Here is an 18,491-nt window from a genome sequence, read left to right as displayed (position 1 = left end):
GCCGTGCCTGATGGGGGGGGGGGGGGCATTTGTTTTGGAAAGGATAGTTAATGGCAGAAATTCCTCTTGGCAACAGGAGCACTCGGGAATGGCAACATAAAGACAAAGCAGTGTTCCTCAAGGAGATGTTGGCTCCTCTCCTTCCCCTGAGGAACAACAGCTTGTTCTGATGAGCAACTTGGAAGAAAGGAGCAGGGCACATTTTGGACCTGAAAGCCTTTCTCGCTCCCGAGCGGGGACCAAAGCAGCGAGGAGTTTCACCTAGGACTAGGGATTCCCACCCCAGCACACGCACCACCCGCGCCCCACATGTGGGTGGAGGAGCCGGGAGCCGGGCTGCGGGCTGAGCCAGGGGACAGGGCGCGGGGCAGTGCAGCAGGAGCCCCCCCCGGGCAGGTGTAGCCCTGCAGCCGCCACCCTTCCCCGCGCCGGGGGGCACCGGGCCGGGGAAAAGCCTTCTACCCCCGGGCGCTTTCCGGGGACGGCGGCAGCCGCCCAGTTCCGCGACCGGGGGGGGAAGGGGGGGGCGCGTCCGCCCCAGGGGGGGGCATGCGGGGGCCGGCCGGCGGAGCGGGGCGGCTGCGGGCTTGGCGTGCGCCGGCTGCGCAGCGCCGGCCCCTTCCCCTCTCCGTGGGAAGTGATGGTTGAGTCCGGTGGCGGCGGCTTCTCGTGTGGCTGGCAGCCGCTCCGCTGCGCTGCCTGCGCTGCTCTCGCCGCGATCCCTCCCTCCCTCTCCCCTCCTCCTCTTCCTCGCACTCCCCGCATCCCTCTCCTGCCGCCGCCGCTGCCCGGCTCTCCCCGCCGGCGGCCGTGGATGCAGCGCTTCCCGCGACGCCGGGCGTGCCTCCCCTCCCTCCCCTCCCCTGGGCGGGCGGCGGGCCGGCGGCGCCGGGGCTCCGCGGGCGCTGAGCGGCGCAGCCCCGCCGCGGCGCGGGACTGATGCTATGAGCAGAGCGGAGCGAGCCGCCCGCGCAGTCCTGCAGGAGGCGTCGGGCGCTGCGCGGCGCTCGGGACCCGGACCGCTCCTCTACGCCTCTCCTCGCCCTGTGGTGGTTCTTTGGCGCTGTCCTTAGCCCCGCTGCCGCTCGGAGGACACGGTCGCAGCCGAGAAGAGCCGCCGGGGGTTTTGTGTGAGTGTGTGTGTGTGTGGAATAACTGCAGACATGACTGCGTGGAGGAAATTCAAGTCTCTGCTGGTTTTCTGCGCGGGGCTCCTCACTGCAGCTCAGGGTAAGATTTGGGTTTCTTGCACTGGATTCGTGTGGGCTGTGGTTATGGTACTGATTTCCCCCCTCAGCTAAACCGCTACCGCTCGGATGAGCTCTCTCCCTCGCTCCATTCGTGCGCCGGTAAACAGCAGGCTCCCCGAGCCCGGTCTCCCTTCTCCCTGCCGCCCACCTCCCGCCGGGTCCGCCGGTGTTCCCCGAGGGCTCGGTTCCCGACCGGCCACTTCCCCCGGGAGAAAGCAGCTCCCAGGAGTTGGACAGCAGCCGCTGCGGCGCTGGGAGAGGAGCCGTGCGCATCCAGCCGCCTGGGTAGCGCCGGAGTTTGGGAACACTTCGCTCTCCACGCACGCACGAACGGCGCTCGCTGCCGTGCAAGGGACAGTCCCCGGGTTGGCAAGTTTGGCTCTCCCCTCCTCCCGCCTCCCCGGCTTTTGCCGTGCTCGGGGGGAGCGCGGAGTGGGTGGCCGCGGAGAGCCGCCCCCGCCTGCCTTCAGCCGGCTCCGCTCCCCGCAAGTTACGCGGAGGCGGAGATGCGGGGCCGGGGTCCCCCTCCGCCAGCTGCCTGACCGTGCCAAAGGCAAGAAGGCTCCCGCTCTGCTCGGCGTCCGGTGGAGATCGTCTCCCACCCCCAGCTGGGTTTCTCCTTAAAATCAACGGGGGGAGGAGAAGTGAGAGGGCTGACGGTGGAGAATTGGGTTACACAACTTCAGTGCTGGCCTCAGCCCCATCACTTGCCTCATCGCTGGAGACAACAACTTCCCCATTATTCACTTCGCCTCTCATTAGCCCTGTCCTTTTTCATGCTGGGCGAGAGATGCGAGCGTGCGTGTGTGTGTGTGAGAGAGAGAGAGGGAGGGAGGGACGGAGGCTGCTCGCAGCTGAGCACCTGTCCCCGTTACAGCCTCTGCCTTCTCCCACCTCGCTGCCGGCTGTTTCTGCCTGCCTCCGGGAGGACGCTTCCCCTTGCGGTCTGTGCTGTCTGAGGCTCCCTTAACCCTTCCAAGGCGCTTTACATCGTTCCCACCATTTTATTTTTCTGTTTTTTTTCGGTGCGGGGGTGGCTAGAGCGGGAGAAGCGGGGCGAACCGACCACGGCCCGGGCTGACGGGCGAGGCTGGAGCCTTCCCCGTCCTGCGGGTGCCCGCGGCCCGGCTGCCTCGCCCGCCCGGGCGGCACTGCAGGGTGCCCTCCCTCCGGCAGCTTCTGGCCGTGATCCGCAGGGAGAGGCGGTGTAAGGCCAGCCCGGTCTGCCGGCAACCGGGCGGGAGCTTTGCCCGGTCCGGAGAAGCGGCTGCAGCTCCGCGCCAGCCCGGTGGCACCGCTCCTCTGCCCGGATCCTGCCGCTGCCTCGGTTCACCAGGCAACGCCACCCGGCTGGCCCGGCCGCGCTGTCTCCGTGGGGAAGGGAGCGCGGGGGAGGAGAGGCTCCCGGGTTTCCTGGGCTGTGAAGCGGCTGGCTGCTGGAGACGGGGCTGCGCTCGGCGGCACGCACAGCCCGGGGCGGGCGGGGGGTTGTCGGCGTGGCCGCCCTGCCCAAACTTCGAGCATCCCCTCCCCCCCCCCCGCCCCCGGTGCCACGGTCCCCCGCCCGCCCGGGGCTTGGCAGCCGCTCCCAGCCCGCACACGTGCCGGGCGCCCCGGCGCTGCCCCGGGCAGGGGCCGGGCGGGCGGGGGAGCCCCGGGCCGAGCGGCGGAGCTGCGCCCGGCCGCTGCACACGGGGCCCGGCCGCCCCGGGACAAGCTGAAGCTGCAGCTGCAGCCGCTGCCGCGCCGGCTCCCGGGGCGGGCCGACACCCGCGACTCATTTGTTAAATACACTGTAGCTGGTTCTGTCGCTTGACATTTAAGTGTTTTCTTTTCATGGCTGACAGCACATATGAAAAGCTGGAGGCTGGATCATGGTTATTCAGAGGAGATCCGACGTGTTTTGCTTACATACAAAGGCTTTGCCAGGAACATTTGGGCACTGCCTCTGATGCTGCTCTGCAGAATGTAATTATACCTCGCTTAATGTGGAGCAGCAACACACCTACTTAAAGGCTACAAACTGACTTAATATTGAAGTCGAACAACAGGTAGAAGGGGAACCAGCGGGGACATTTGACATAATTCTTTCCCATTTACCTTCCCAGGCAATCGAGCACAGGTATCTATATTTAGTCAAATGTAATCCTGAGGCTGAAATTACATTTATAGTTTAGAGAGTGAAAGAACTCCTTCCTTAGTAACATGAAGAGCCTAGGCTTTCAGAAGCACATAAAATTTTAATTAATAGATCCCCAGAACTCTTTGTTTTACCAGCCTCTTGGTAGTCGAATCATTTGGTAGTCACCATAATAGGAATTCACACGGGTTTTGGTTGGTTTGGGGGTTTTATGAGAAAAAGAGAAGTGCTGGATTTCTGGAGGTGTTGCCACAGGCGTTCCCTTATCTTTCACTAAAATGAGAAGGTGGGCTGCTTTCCACGTTGTTCCTCGTTATGAAATGAAATGGAAACCCTTTGTTGCTGTGCAATTTTCTGTAACTTTTTAAAGGGGCAAGAAAAGACGAAAATGAACATACGTCATTGTTCATTGTGGTAGACATGGAGTGCAGTTCTATACATTTCTTTGGACTCATTTTGTCTGACTGATGCATCTGAGTGTTTTGGAAAACATTTGAGGAATTCATCCCTGTCCATTATGCTTTAAGCATCAAGGGAAATTAGTATGGAGTCATATAAAGGAACCGCTTTCCCAGAAACTACCCTATCATAGCAGTTATGCTTCAACAAGATAGGCAGCACGGTGTTCAGCTCTGCATGTTAAGATGGGCTTGTTTAGAGAACCATTTGCTAATCTGATAGGTTATATCCTAGCAAAAGCAAACATAAAAAACTATTGATTTGCTTGAGACACAAAGCACGTCAGTATAATTTCTGTAAAAATTCATACTGCTAGGGAAAAAATGGTAAATTTAGACTGAACTCTGACTAAAATTCAAGATAAAAGATTAAAATATCTTTCTGCTGTGACTCGAGGACTGTGGAGGTCTGTGGACAACCTATTTTCAATGCAGAAATACATATCGCTTAATACTTAAAATTGTCCTGGCACATATTTTCAAGATAATTTCCTGGATTTGTTCATATAACCAAATACGACACCTTCATCGCCACCTAAATGCCTCAAACAAAATGTGCATAAGCAGGCTTATGCAGGGAGGTACCATTCAGATTGATGGAAATAGCAAAGGGAAAACATTTCTGTTCTTAAATCAAATTCAGACAGTGAAAGGACTCCCACATCCGCAGCTTAGGATTTTGTTAAATAAAAAGAAAAAAAAAAGAAAAATAAACCCCAAAACATTTTATGTACCCTCTGTTTGCTGCTATCACTTTGTCAAAGTAATTGCTATGACTACATCACACAAAGTTACCACTATGTTTAAGGCCTACTCCTGTTGGACTGAGAGTGTTTGTCTCTTTTAAAGTCATGTATTTGCTCTCTCCAGAGCAGTGTTTCTCAAACTGTGAAGCTGGTCTCTCTAGAGAGGCTCCATTCTCTTCCAGAGAAGACTAAAGCAATTCTAGGGAAAATGAGCTGAAAAAAAGGATTTTTCAAAAGAATATCAGAGCTAGGTGTTGAATACCCAGCTGCAAGACCAAGTATTTGATGGATGCATTCCCCATTCCCCAGCCCAGCAAGGAACTGGCCATAGAAAGACTGAAAAGAAAACAGCCAGCTCGGACCACGTAATATTTTAATGAAAAAATGTGTTTACTTTTTGGTAAGACCTGTATCTTTCCCAATTTTCCATCAAGATGTGTATATAATGTCCTTAACTCTGTATAGGAATAGGAAGTATGGTCTATTTGAATATAATGTAGTGGAGAGCATATCAGTTCAACAAAGATTCCCCAAACACTCATTTTAGACCTTTGAACACATAGATGAGATTTGAATTCCCACGGTCAGCCAGTGCAAGGTTATCAGTTTCTCTGGTGGGTGTGGAACAGGATACTGGTGTGAGGAGCTGGAGATGGTATACGAGCACATGCAGGCGTGAGCACACATGAACTGCAGGATATATCGAAATCTGTGAGGGTACTTCAGCACCGTCTGTGATGTCTCTGTATAGAAACCATTCTGCAAATTTTTTTCTATTTATTTTACTGTCACTCCCATGTCCCTTTATACAGACATGTATGATTTTGATCAGGCATGGGGGTTTTGTTGTTGGGGGGGGCAGTTTTCATTTCCCCCCCCTACATACTGCTTTTTCTATACAAACACGGAATCTAGCTCTTCATCTTATTATTAGTCATTATACAGTAGTATTATTGCATTGATATAGACAAGTTTTTCAAAGACATCTATGGGACTTTGGCCTCAATACCATTTACATTCATGAAAACTGATCCCACCAAATTAGGAACAATCTGAAACGATAAATATGTTGAACAGAAACCAATGCATTTGGGATTTACCATGCTCTCTAGAAAGGCTGAAAAGCCTTAGGGACCACCGTTTTCAACTTTTTCAAGACATATAATCTGTACACTGTCACATTAAACTTCCTCTCTCAACCTTTCCTTGGAGAAGTAACTGCTTAATAGTGTGACTGTATAAAACCTCCAATGAATTTAAAGATAAGATGTAATTTCATTTTGCTCCAATCTGTATTGAGCTGTCGCATCTCCTTGGCCATGATGACATTATTCTGCTAGTAAACAGCTTTACGTGTAAGCACAGATACTGCAGCGTAGTGCCGGGCTGCCTGTAGCCAGCAGAGGGATGCAGTGTGGAAAGGGGAATTACTGGTTTAACTATACAATCCACCAAAGCGGTAGCACAAGTATGAGACATGATCTCTAATAAAACTCGAGCATACAACTGGATTTAAATCAGGGTCACCAAATAAGAATCTGGCCTCTAGTTCTCCATGTGGCTGCAAAATTAGCCAGATTAGACTGAGCTAAATTGGATGTTCTTCCAATTTCTGCAGTGAACAAAGAATGAGAATCATATGGAAATTCTCCTAATGTGTATGAATCACTTTCTTTTACTTAGATGTTTTACTTTTCTACGTCAGTTGCAGTTTCCTTTAAACCATTTTTATCAACCAGTAACTTTTGAAATAGGGAAAAATGCCATTAATGCCTGAGGAAAACTGCGAGATCTTACTTTGTCCTCACACATCTTTGTTCTGGCTGGATGAAAGACTTCACTCAACTATATGGCATTTCTATTGCATTTAAGAAAAATCTACACTATATTTGTTATAAGCATTTCTCAATGGAATAACTGCTTAAACAAATTACTTGGATTATTGCTAGTGTTATATTGACACATGAAGGCAACATTTATCAGTTGCCTGCATTTAGTAATTGAATGGTAAATGGAAGCACACGTGCACTGGAAAAATCTTACAAGAGTAATACTGCATCTTATTGCCAATAACAAGTCTTACTTGCTTAGAGATGATCAATTTTTTCTGCATATCTTACTCATTTAAAAAAAAAAAAAAGAGAAGATGACAACAGTTTCTTGCATTTTTACCTGGAGGGCACATTCAGTTAAAAGAGCAGAGCAAGATTTAATCACTGTTATATTGCTGATGATTAACCAGAATTCCTCTTGATTAATCAGAATATCATCAATGATTTGCTTTTAGCAAAAGATAAGCAAAAAAAAAAAAAAATCACAATTTCTTGCAATTATAATAATGCTTTAATTTCCAGCATAAAAATTAATCATAGTTTGTTACAGATTTATAATTGTTAAATTATGGAATTTAACAATACATTCATGCATATTCTGAAAAAGTGATTCCACCTCTTTCAGCTTCATTTTTTGAGTCATCACTGTCAAGTAAAAGGTAACTTTGGACAGTTGTGAGGGCCCTATTCTGCTGCAGTGGAAACTGAAATTTCTATTGATTTCAGCAGTAGCTGGATTGGCCAATTTTGAAAAGATTGCTCCTCCGAATGAGGCAGACACGGTAGATGCTGCAGCTGAATAGTGGAGCCAGACCCTGTTTAACATGAGCTCTCATGGCTGAGAACTTCTGACAATGTTTACATACATGTAAGACAGAAAAAAAGGAAAACTGGATGAATCTGAGCAATCAACCTGGGTAATATTAAAAGATTTATATATTTATGGAAGTAATTTGTTTTTAAACAGTATCTTGGGTATCTCCAAGCATGGTTTTATCTGACTTATACCTTGCTTCCTCTTTTTTTTTTTCCCCTGTGCTTTTTCCTTAAATTATGAAGGACAATATACAGACAAACCTAGTATCATTTTAGTCTTCGGATGTTTTATGTCTCTCCTACAGTAACCCATGGATACTGAAATACAGGATCATGTTCTGTATTCATGTCTCTGTTGTACAGTGGCTTTCCAAAAGAAACACTTGCAACACTGCAGCTGAGACAGAGCTGAATAAATAATAACGGATAAAACTTTGTGTGCAGTGTTTGTTTTGCAAACTTGCATAAAATATGGTCAGCATTTGAAAATTACAGTTTGCAGCACTTGCTTCACGCCTTATTCTCAGTTTCAAGGTGATGACTTTTTCATGCAATTTTGCCAAACATGAAGTTTTTCTTATTTCTTGTCTGAAAGTTTTTCTTGTCTTTTTTATTGGAGAGCCATTTCTAAACCCATATTGGAGGTTTGTTATTGAAATGTTTTTACAATTCTGTTGTTTGCAGCAAACCCTTGACATTTGGCAGAGAGCAAATGTGGGGCTAGGGACATATCTTTTCCTCATCCTGTGATTTGCAGATCAATTGTAGCCGTGATATAATACTTCATAAATTATTCTTTACTTCCTTTGACCTGTAGTACTCGCCATATCATGTTCACATGCAAAACCCAAGACAAACAAATATTCAAACTTATATTTTGCTGACACTGGTGCTGAAACACCAGTGGTGTACAGCGCACTGGGAACAAAAGTGCAGCCAGTTTTGTTCTGTATTTGAAGCTCAGGTTCAAGGGTGGGCCTAAACGCACTGGGGATCACAACCAGGATAATTTCTTTTTTAAATACTGGCCCAGCTGTAGCTTGGATTTAAAGCATCTTCACTGTGCTTGCAATGCCTGCTGCTGAAATGGATGGAGGAGCTTGGCTCGCTTAGTGTATCCAAAATACATGAATGAGAGCTTAGTGTATCCAAAATACATGAACGAGAGCTTAGGCTTGGCTTTGGGCATCGTGCTGGAGCTAGCAGGAGTACACGTGAGCTCGTGGAACCTGCCTGGCCCTGCACCTTAGAGAAAAATGACAGGTGACTGTGAGGATAAGAAAAAAGGAAAGAAAGAGCGTTGCTTCTTGCACAACAGTGAAGTTTTTGAAAAGGCCATTTTGATAAAATAAAATAAAACAAAGTGTTTAACTTATTTTTAGACTAATTTTACATGCTTCTGGTTGTGAAACAAATGGTCATGACAAATCACACTTCTCACTAATGTCTGTGGGATATCAATGCAGAATCTGACTGCTTCCAAGTGACTAAGTACACTATTTTAGCTTTGCCCCAGCAGCCAGATTCTCTATTGGTATCCCGCTGATATTTCTTATAATACATAGATTGAGTCATACCAAGAAGTTTTTTTGGGGAAAAGCTGTTTTATAATTCAGTTTTAGAACCTCAGTACAATCAAGAAACTGCTAATATCACAGTCGGTGACCCTCTGCATTTGCAGACATCTCTCTTGAGAAAATAAATTGATTTTCTTTATCTTAGCACGTAAATATCCCCAGTGCACACTTTGACCCGTTGTTTGCAGTGTCTCTAACACTGAAGAATGTAGTGTTAATAGATTTTACGAAGTCAACAGTGGCAGCAGTAGTAGCATTTTGATTGTGAGCTCTACTCTGCCATTTCTATCTTGCTTTCCTATGAAACGTGTATAGGGGAGGTTTTATTATGCTATTTATCATGGTATTTAATTAACATAAATGCAAATGCTGAAATTCCCCCCTCTGCCCCAGCTCCCCCGGTACATACACTAGTTAACTTGCAACAAATCTGCCAGTTTGTAGAGAAAAAGCATTCTGCTATGCAGAAGTAGGTATGTTGGACACAGACTCTAGCTGTCAGCTGAATCGTTTGGGTTCCCCTGTGTCAGATTCTGACCAGTTAGGACCTGAGCCAAAGGCTGGGGTACTCACCAAAAAACCCCACCTCTCATTAACCTGAATGGACTTTGAATCTGGCCTTCGTTATAGCCATAGGTCACACAGAGACCTTGTATTAAAACAAGGATGCTGGAACAAGTAATAAAGAGAATTCAAACTCTCAGTTTTTATTGTTAATATGAAATGTTATGCAAACAATCACAAAAATGCTGTTTACGTTGAAGATACATGATGCCTCAAATTTTTTGACCTATCTGAAGTGTATCTCACTCCACTGGCTTTCACTAGTTATATAATTTATTTGCTTCTGAGGAGAGATTAACCTTTAATTGCTTTCTTTAGCAACATTTAGTAAACAGACTGATAGCATGGAGATGATCTATGCAAACCGCAAAGAAGGATTTCTTCAACTCATGTTGCCATGACAATTTAGATTTTTCCTGTCAACTCTTGAGAAGCTCCGAAGTAATTTCTTTAAAGCAAGGAATCAGAAAATATTTTGGAAATTGAAGTTTCTCTCTTTTTTCAATGTAGTATCATTTAACACAGCGAGGGTCCTGACCCGAAAGATTTTAAAATCCACAAACAAGAGCCATTGTAAAAAAAATAACATCATGAAACCCTCTTAATGGATCTCTCTTGATTTGCACCAGAACAGAAGCTGACTTCAGATGCATTATCGAGTGATTTAGATTTCATTTATTAACTATATGATAATAATAAATAGTCATCATAAAAACAATAATGGATAATGAAGAGTGGAGAGGCTAGCTTATAGCTGTCATTTTCATCTTCATGACAATATTTTATCTTGCAGCTATTTTGAAGAAATTAGATTACAGAAGGATTATAGAACAAAGAAGGACTACTCATTTGATTTTTGTTACAGTTCCAATTATAAAATTAGTTCAATGAATGAGGAATAAAATCAAAAGGCTGTTGTCCACATATTTAAATTACTATCCAAGATACTTCCTGTATATAATGTTATTACTAATCGAACTGAACTTCCCTCTTTTGATTTGTTTTAAATGAAATGGATTGTTTTGAAAATACCTAAAACTAGTTCAAACTACTTTAATTCTTAAGAAATAAATTACTGGCTTAAAGAGGTATTTCTTAGGTTGCTGTTAGCAGTGAGGGACACATGGTAAAAGAAAAGAAGATAACGTGAAGTGCTGTTTCTGCTGGGAAAATAAGTTTCTCTGTATAGAAGACAAGAAAAGTAGCTCAGTAATGGTTTTCTTTTTAAAATGTTCCTGGCAGATGATGGCTACTGAGTTGGTGTAGTTTGTTTACCGCTTTGCAATGGATTTGAGATGAGTCATATCACATTAGAAGGAAAATTGAGAAGTTGTTTTGTCAAAGTGAATTCAGTTTTCCTTTTTTCCATATATACTCAAATTATTAGTTCTCTTTAAACAGAGACACCTAATTGAGTTTTGTTTAGTGTTGACTCTTGTTTTGTCCATAACTCCAAGTTCCTGTTGCTAGAAATGGTAAGTCCCTATCTATAATTTCTGTATACTGGATAAGGTGACTGAGCTGGACTCTCCTTTCAGTTAGCCTTGTGCCTCTTCTTGAAAGTGCGAGCCATTTTATTGCCAAGCTAGTCTGGACCACAATAATTTCAATCTCTACAAGCATGGTTGTTTTTTGGAAGCCTTGCCTTCAGAGCGGAACTTGACTGAATAAAGACTATAGGATGGGTCCTCAAGATTTCATGCTGTAGAGAAATCTTTACTTCTGTCGTATTTCCTTACTGACTTTATAAGTCCACTTTATTGGTAATGCATCTCGGTGTATCCACAAGCAGTGTTAAGGTAAAGTGGTACTTACTTATATGAATATTTGATAAAGAAACAGACTTGTGGATGGAATACTGTTATGATACATCAGGTCATACGCGTTCAGCATGAAAATCAGCCTTCTTTTTCCAAAATATCTGATGGAAGAGGAGATCCATTTATTGAATAAAAGAACATGTACATACTGAACAATAAAAGCATCTGTCTGAGCTCATTTTACCTGCTAAACAAGTTTCAGTGCAAAGTTCAAGGACACTGGGAAGGGGGCAGAAGGTACTGTTTATTGTCAAGACCCTAGATTTGTATTTTTACTTTCTTTTCAGAAGTGCCAAATATCTGTAGTTCCCACTGACTTAAGAGAAATCTACAGATCTCAGCACTTTTGAACATCAAGGAATTTATACTATACTTTGAGAATCATCATAATGTGAATGTAATAAAGTGTTGTAAGGAGAATGGATAGACAACAATATACAACATTTACTACTGTTATCTCTCAGGTAGTATCTGAATTAAGCAAAGTTTCCAAATCTAGAATTCCTGTGTTATTTTTTTAGGAAGGAGAGATTCCTCGAGGGAAGTTGTGGTTTGTTTTTCTTTAAAACTGTTGTACTTAAGCAATTCTGTATCTGATGTACCCTGGAACAAAATGTTTGTGATTACAAAGCAAACATTAAAAGCAGCAGCAAATCAGAATTTGGAATGAAGCCAACTCATAGACTACTGGCTATATTGGATAATGGAGGATGTTGTCCTGGCCCGGAATTAAAAACAATCAGTTCCACTTCCACTTTATTTCCTCTTAGGGTATTCATCATTTTTACATTTATCCCACATTCATGGTAACTAATTGCAGTTCCTTGGGGCTCCATTTTTCTTTCTAAGAAACAGGCTGATTGTAAGAGGTGAGGCAGTACTTTACAGCTCTGGTGGAAGTATAAAAAGGTGTCTGCCCAGATTTACCACTGTAGGATAGCCACCAAACTTCTTTTGATGTTATTGTGCATTGTTCTGCAGACCGAATTTGCAGGATGAATAGATTCGTGCAAATGTTTTGAATGTGCTTTGTCACATAGCACTGGTACATTCAGGTACAGTTTTGTAAAGCAGAAGCATTTTGTGTGACTGTCTCAACAGCAGTTCGCTTCTCAGATCTACTCAGTCACACTGCTCTTGTCTAGGTACTGTCCCAAAAGAGTGACGTGCATGAGGATCAGGTGCCCAGGCGGGAGGGAATCAATTAAAAAAAGAAACTACTCTCTGATCCTAGAAAGATAATGTACTGCCCACTGTGAAAAAAATAAGCTATTGTAGCGGCAGAGACTGTGTGAGGTGAGGGATGGGCAGTCAGCACAGAGGGCAGCACAGGCAGCCGATGGAAGTCATTCTTATATTTCGTTGACACACTCTCCAATAGTACCACTGAGGAAGATAAGCTATCTCAAAAAAGAAGCTACATACGAAAAAATATGCCAGCATGTAATGGGGGTTTCAGTCAGGACTATTTTACCTTTTTAAATCAATCCTTACTCTTGTCATATGCCCTCTTCCACTCCATTATTTTCTAGGATATTTTATCTGTTATTATATTTAGTCTTTAAATGCAAGTTCGTTAGGCGGTAATGTGTACAGTGTGATTTATTAATTTGCTTTATGCTAAATCCTAGAGTATAGGGACCCATCATACACAGGATTATATGAACATAGAGAAAATGAAATGGACAGCATTGCAAAAGGAAACTCAAGTCTGGGGAATGTTACTTCCTGCATGACCAGAATCAAGCAAAAAAACCTTATGTTCTGAAACTTAGCTCATAGCAGCTTCATGCTGCCCTGTATTTTACAGAGGACATAGCCCAGATTAGTTCACTCTCATCCATCAATAATTATTCAGATTGATTTCTGATCTCCGTTACTGACATTTGTATTATTGAAGAGCAATGCATAATCAGCTTCCCTTACTGTCTCCAGTAACGCAGGCATACTGGTGTAGTCCAAGCAGAACTGGTAATACAGCTCGAAACTTAAAATTGCTGCTGGAAAGTGCCCTCAGTGGAAGCTCTGGTGCCACTATTGTGCAGGTCTGATGTGGTCTGATACATAACGACCGGTGCCCTCATTGGCATGGCAGTCCAGTTGCTGAACTGATGCACAGGCTTTACGTTGAGATGCTGAAAACAATGGCTTTTATCTTGGAGGACTGGCAGAGCTGGCACCATCATATTTGCAACATTAAACACTATTTCTCTTTCCTATTCCTTTTACAGACCTTATCTTTCTTGTTCCAGTCACTCTACAATTTCCTCCTCTGCTGAAGGAGTATAAGACACCTTCTTTGTTATGCTCTGAAGTGTCTGTTTAACATTCCCACGGAGGAAAGCGCCCAGGGTCTAATCTGTGACACTCCTGCACTAGGAGCAACCAGCACAAAGGCTGAAGATGAGCACAGGGCACTCTTAAGACCTGATGAACCAAGTCAGGGATGTAAGCTGTGCCCACATTTTGTACAAGTCCCATGAATTTGGTTAAGTTTCAGTCTTCACATATTTAAAAATGCAAAAAGCGTCACATCAAATCAGACCAAAATAACCTCTCTCTGACAATGGCCATTAGCAAATGCATAGAAAAAAATGCAGGAAACAAGATACAGACAGCCTTATATTTTAGCAGCTTCTGGCCAGTTTAGGGAACTCTTAGTCAGAGGTTGCATCTATGTTCAACATCCATCAACAAATTTAACCTTCATGATCTGTTCTTGAACCTATTCATAATTCAGACTACTCCACTATTTTCTGACAATCTGTTTTACAATTTAATTCCTGCTGTGCAGAAAAGCACTGCATTTTGCTTGTTTTGAAGCTTCTACCTGCTCATTTCCCTGAGCACTTCCAGCTCTTCAGAAATACTTCACTCTGCATAGAACTTTGCATCTGATAGATAGGAAGGGGTGACATGAATCTGTAAATTACATACTTTTCCCATGGACACTTAAAAATTCCATATGGCTATTTATATTATCTAACTCCAGGTAATACTAACGTATGATTCCCAAATGCATTTCTCATAATTTTAACAATCATGATGTTGTAGTCAGTGTTGCTGGTGCGCTTAAAAGAATAGTAGCCTGTATTTCATTATAAACAGCTGCTTCCCTCTACCCTACCGTCTCATTACCTAGTTTTTATTCTGATCAATGACATTTTGATTGTTTGCTTTCCAGTAAATAGTAAAGACTGTATATGGTGACCATCTGAATGACAATTATGTTCAACATTTTGGTGTATGAGAGATTTCTGGTGGGACAGCAGAGAAAATACGTAGGAAATTAGGTCCTGGTAAGAACTGAATGAAGCAAACCAGGTGGTTAGTGATCTTCTGTCCCACTGACATCTATTTACATGGAGCGTGTTCATAGCTCACTAATAACATAAAGTGCACTGTATAGTAGCTTCATCTTGCATATATGCCTCTCGGTGGTCAGTCAGCCCAAGTCCAGTGTATCACTGGTCACAAGTCATAAGCAAAAAGTCTGGTGAAAATTGGTGGGGGTTGTGGAAAACTTTAACGATGGGATCTGGCAAAGGATTGGGTTTCGGAGGAGATTAGGGAAACATTGCAAGAATTCCTGTTAGAAGAGATTTGGGAAGAGGTCCATTATCCTGAGAAAACTGGAACCGTATAATCCTTCTAAATCATCCAGTTTTCCTCCCCCACCACGACCCACATCTAGAACAAACTGTAAAAATTACAAAGCAACATTGAAAATTCTGCCCTTAAATAGAAGCTTGTCTCAAACCTTAAAACATGCAAGGTATACCATGATCTTCAATCCGTATGTTTCTGGGTTTAGTTTTGTGTTAGAAAATTTGTCACTGTCTGAAAAAGAATTGTTTCTCTTGTTCCCTAAGACAGCAGCCTTCCTACATGCCTTTAAGCCAGCTCTGAACAGGATGTACAAATTCTGCCCTTCCCCTTTATTCGACCTCTTCCTCTCAGCACTGTCTATAGAAAAGACTATCAGCATCATAAAACCAAAACAAAGCGATGCAAATAAATGATTAGCAAAAGCGTAGCTGACCATTATGAACAACAGTAGCATGAGACAGAAGAAATGAGAATCTCATTAATGTTAGCAAGTCTCCCATGACTGTTCTTGCTCCTTCTTTCTGAAAGGCTCTATTTAATTTCCATAAAAGTGAAGTTTCTGAATATTTCTTGATAGAGTCTATTCAGGAAAGGAAGGCATTAATTACTCCTGTCCTGTGCAAACAAAATCATTGCTTAGCTTTTGAGAACTGACAAGAACACAGGTTTCAGAAAGATGACTGGAAAAGAACTACATCCGAACAAGATGTAATGTATCTGACGTACTGTAATCTAAATTTCCAGCAAGACAAGGGAACGATTGAGTTCTTTGAGTAGAACTGTTTTAATGGGATAACGAAATTATTTTTCAAGCATGTTTTGTTTTCTGCTTGATTAGGAAAAAATCAAACATTTATTAAAATGAGAAAATGTCTGAACAGCTAAAGATTATGATCAAAAGCCAGATTAAATTTACAAATAAAACCTGTGCTTAATTAAAAAGTAATTGCTCATTTTAGGTAGCAATACTTTAATGCTGGTTTGGGGTGACATAAAAATTTGTGTAGTCCTGTGTTTATATATTAAGCTTGCCTCTTTTAAGAATTTCTCACTTGACAATAAGAAAAAATGCCATATAGAATGTCTCAACCACTTTCATGGAAGGATCAGATGGCATGTACATTTAGTTGCTTGAATTGGTAAAATAGTGTTTCTTCAGAGAAGATTATTTAGAGATTTTTGGTGATAAACTATAACATTCCTTACTGTTATGTTGCTGGCATTGTCCTTCAATATCTGTCTTTTCTTCTCTCTGCCTAGAATAATTTTTGGTTAGTATAGCGCATGTACCTGAAAAATTCAGAAAATAAAAACCTGCTAATTATTCTAATGCAATATAATATAACTTATTAATTCAAGAGCTAGACATGAGATGTGCTGAACTCTTCAGTTCCTAATTAATTTCATGGATGTTGAGGACACTCAGTGGTAAATAAATACACAGACAAATTCAAACATCAAGGTCTCCCTTTATTGTGAAGATATTTACATCTAGTACTTAGATTACTGAACTACCACCCAACGGTTACTTTAACCCAGAAACACCTAAATTTACACATGCCTATTTTTCATTAGACAATTTCCTTTGAGCCTAAAATTACATTTCTAGGCATACTCAGAATGGTTGCATACTGTCAATTTGTATACGACTATTATTGAATAGTCACTGTAATCTTCAATATAGATGTTCTTCCATAGGGATAGAACTGCTTGGCTTTCTTTAAGTGCTCCTGCCAACTTTGGCTTTACGTAAGATATTCCTGGGGGTGGAAGTGGTGCCCTCTCATGTTCCCACAGTCGAGCGAGTAATTTAACAGTTGGAGCACGCACTTAGCTAGATTGTGAAAAATCCACATTCAGCTTCCTCTTCCCTCGGAAAGTTAAAGCCTGTCTCATCCTTTTTTTCTGGCATATACTGTGACTGCCCTAGGCTCTCTCCTTTTGGTGCCGTGAAGGTTTCCTGTTAAAGTTTCCTTTGGAGGTAGAACGTTTGGGTTCCAAACCTTGCTTAAAGGAACTCAATATAAAATATTTAAAAAGCTGCTGGAACTGTAACTGGACTCCTACTGGTCCCCTCTTAGACGGGGAGCGTTACTCACCACAACAGAGTTGTGCTCCCAGTTGGGTTTCTCTCTTGCTCAGTGAATATTCAATTATTCTATGAAAAGTGGAACTGTAAGTAGTCCACCTGGAGTACTGCTCCGGGGTTCATTTGCCAGGAAGCACCTAAAAGGTAGGTGCTGCAATACCTATTTTCAGCTCATTTCAGGAAATAATGTTTTTTATGATTAGGGCCTTAACAATCATTATGTTATGCCCTTCAAGTAAAATCTACAAAGAAATCTTACAAAGAGAGGTATGCTATTATCAGGAGATTGTTTGATTTGTCCTGTGGTTCATATTTATTTAAGACCTAGGCAAAATATTTTTTTTCTTCTAATACAGAGTTTGCAGCGCCACTTAACTAATGACATATCTACCACATCTCTGCTGACATCGCCATTGATATTGGAGAGATGAAAAAATTTAGGTCTAGGTATAACACTCCCATTTGGATTTGCATGTATTAGTTTTAAGGTGCCCAGTTACCATAGTAATGAATATAGTATAAACACAGGTGTGTACATGTGTCTCAGAGACAGAGACAAATAATTGCAGTCATTTGAATCTCTTGTGGATGTTGTCCCATAGTCACCTTTCATTGTTCTGCAAATTTTGTCCGTTTTTCTAATAGTGTAAAAAACATTCCCTTGGTTTCTGAGTGCAGCAGCCATGGCAAGCGGCTGCCACATAGGAAGATGTCCTGCCTGAAATACTTCACCGTAACCCATTGAAGTTCTGCAGCTCAAGTCCATGACCTTGAACTTCAACCAGGGATTTCTGAAATACCGGAGTGATGTGCTGGCAGTGTATTGCCTTGCTTATCAGCTGCAACATTACATGGGTTTTCACCTCAAGGCACAGGGAGTCATGGTAATTGAGACTAGAGGCCACAGATGTGTAAATTTATCAGTAAATCCATTTCCCTCAGGATGACACATTGCATTTTGGCTCTCTGTAAGTGGAGGAATGCATTTGGAACAGCTTTTGATAGCTATCCCACCGCGCTAAAGATTAGAGCAGCCTGGAAAGCTCCTCCCCACCTCCATGAATGCAAAGTGAACAAAATCTCTTGAGTTTTACCACTCTGTATTGGTGACAATAGTTTGTTCCATTTTACTACGTGTGGTAAAATAACACATACGCATGCACAAAAAAACCCCTGAACAACAACAAAAGAAACAGCATGAAGTACACGCTTTCTGTGATTTTTGTTTTTCTCATTGAAACCAGTTCTGAAAACATACTTTTAAGGAGCTAGCAAGGAACCCGGAGGGACAAAAGGCTGTTTACTGACAAAATTTAAACCAGATCTGTCTAGGAATAATTTTTGCAGATTGAAAAAAAAGCAAGCAAATCTGCTTTCTTCAAAAAAGATTAAAGACAGTCCAAGAAACTATACATCAGTGAATTTAACAAGGGTTGTGGGGAAAATTAAACTACCATAAGGAAGTGTGAAAGAACAGCTTGAAAATCAGTTTGATTAAGGATAACCAGCATAGATTCAGGCAGGGGAGGTCATGCTTAACTAACCTGCTGGAGTTCTTTGAAGATATTACTGCCACTGTAGATAAGGGAA

At 43.0% G+C, this 18,491-nt stretch overlaps 1 protein-coding gene across 1 annotated transcript in view; it reads left to right on the top strand.

The window, feature by feature from the left end:
• Nucleotides 1–684: 684 nt before the first annotated feature.
• Nucleotides 685–18,491, top strand: part of CSMD1 (CUB and Sushi multiple domains 1) — a 1,238,533-nt gene continuing 1,220,726 nt past the window's right edge. Inside the window, exon 1 of the mRNA XM_054821261.1 lies at nt 685–1,230. Coding sequence (XP_054677236.1) covers nt 1,164–1,230 — 67 coding nt within the window. The 5' untranslated portion in view covers nt 685–1,163. The remainder of the gene's footprint in view (nt 1,231–18,491) is intronic.

This window comes from Grus americana, chromosome 3, assembly GCF_028858705.1.
Source record: "Grus americana isolate bGruAme1 chromosome 3, bGruAme1.mat, whole genome shotgun sequence".
NCBI classification, from domain to species: Eukaryota; Metazoa; Chordata; class Aves; order Gruiformes; family Gruidae; genus Grus; species Grus americana.
This window is presented reverse-complemented; position numbering and strand designations above follow the sequence as displayed.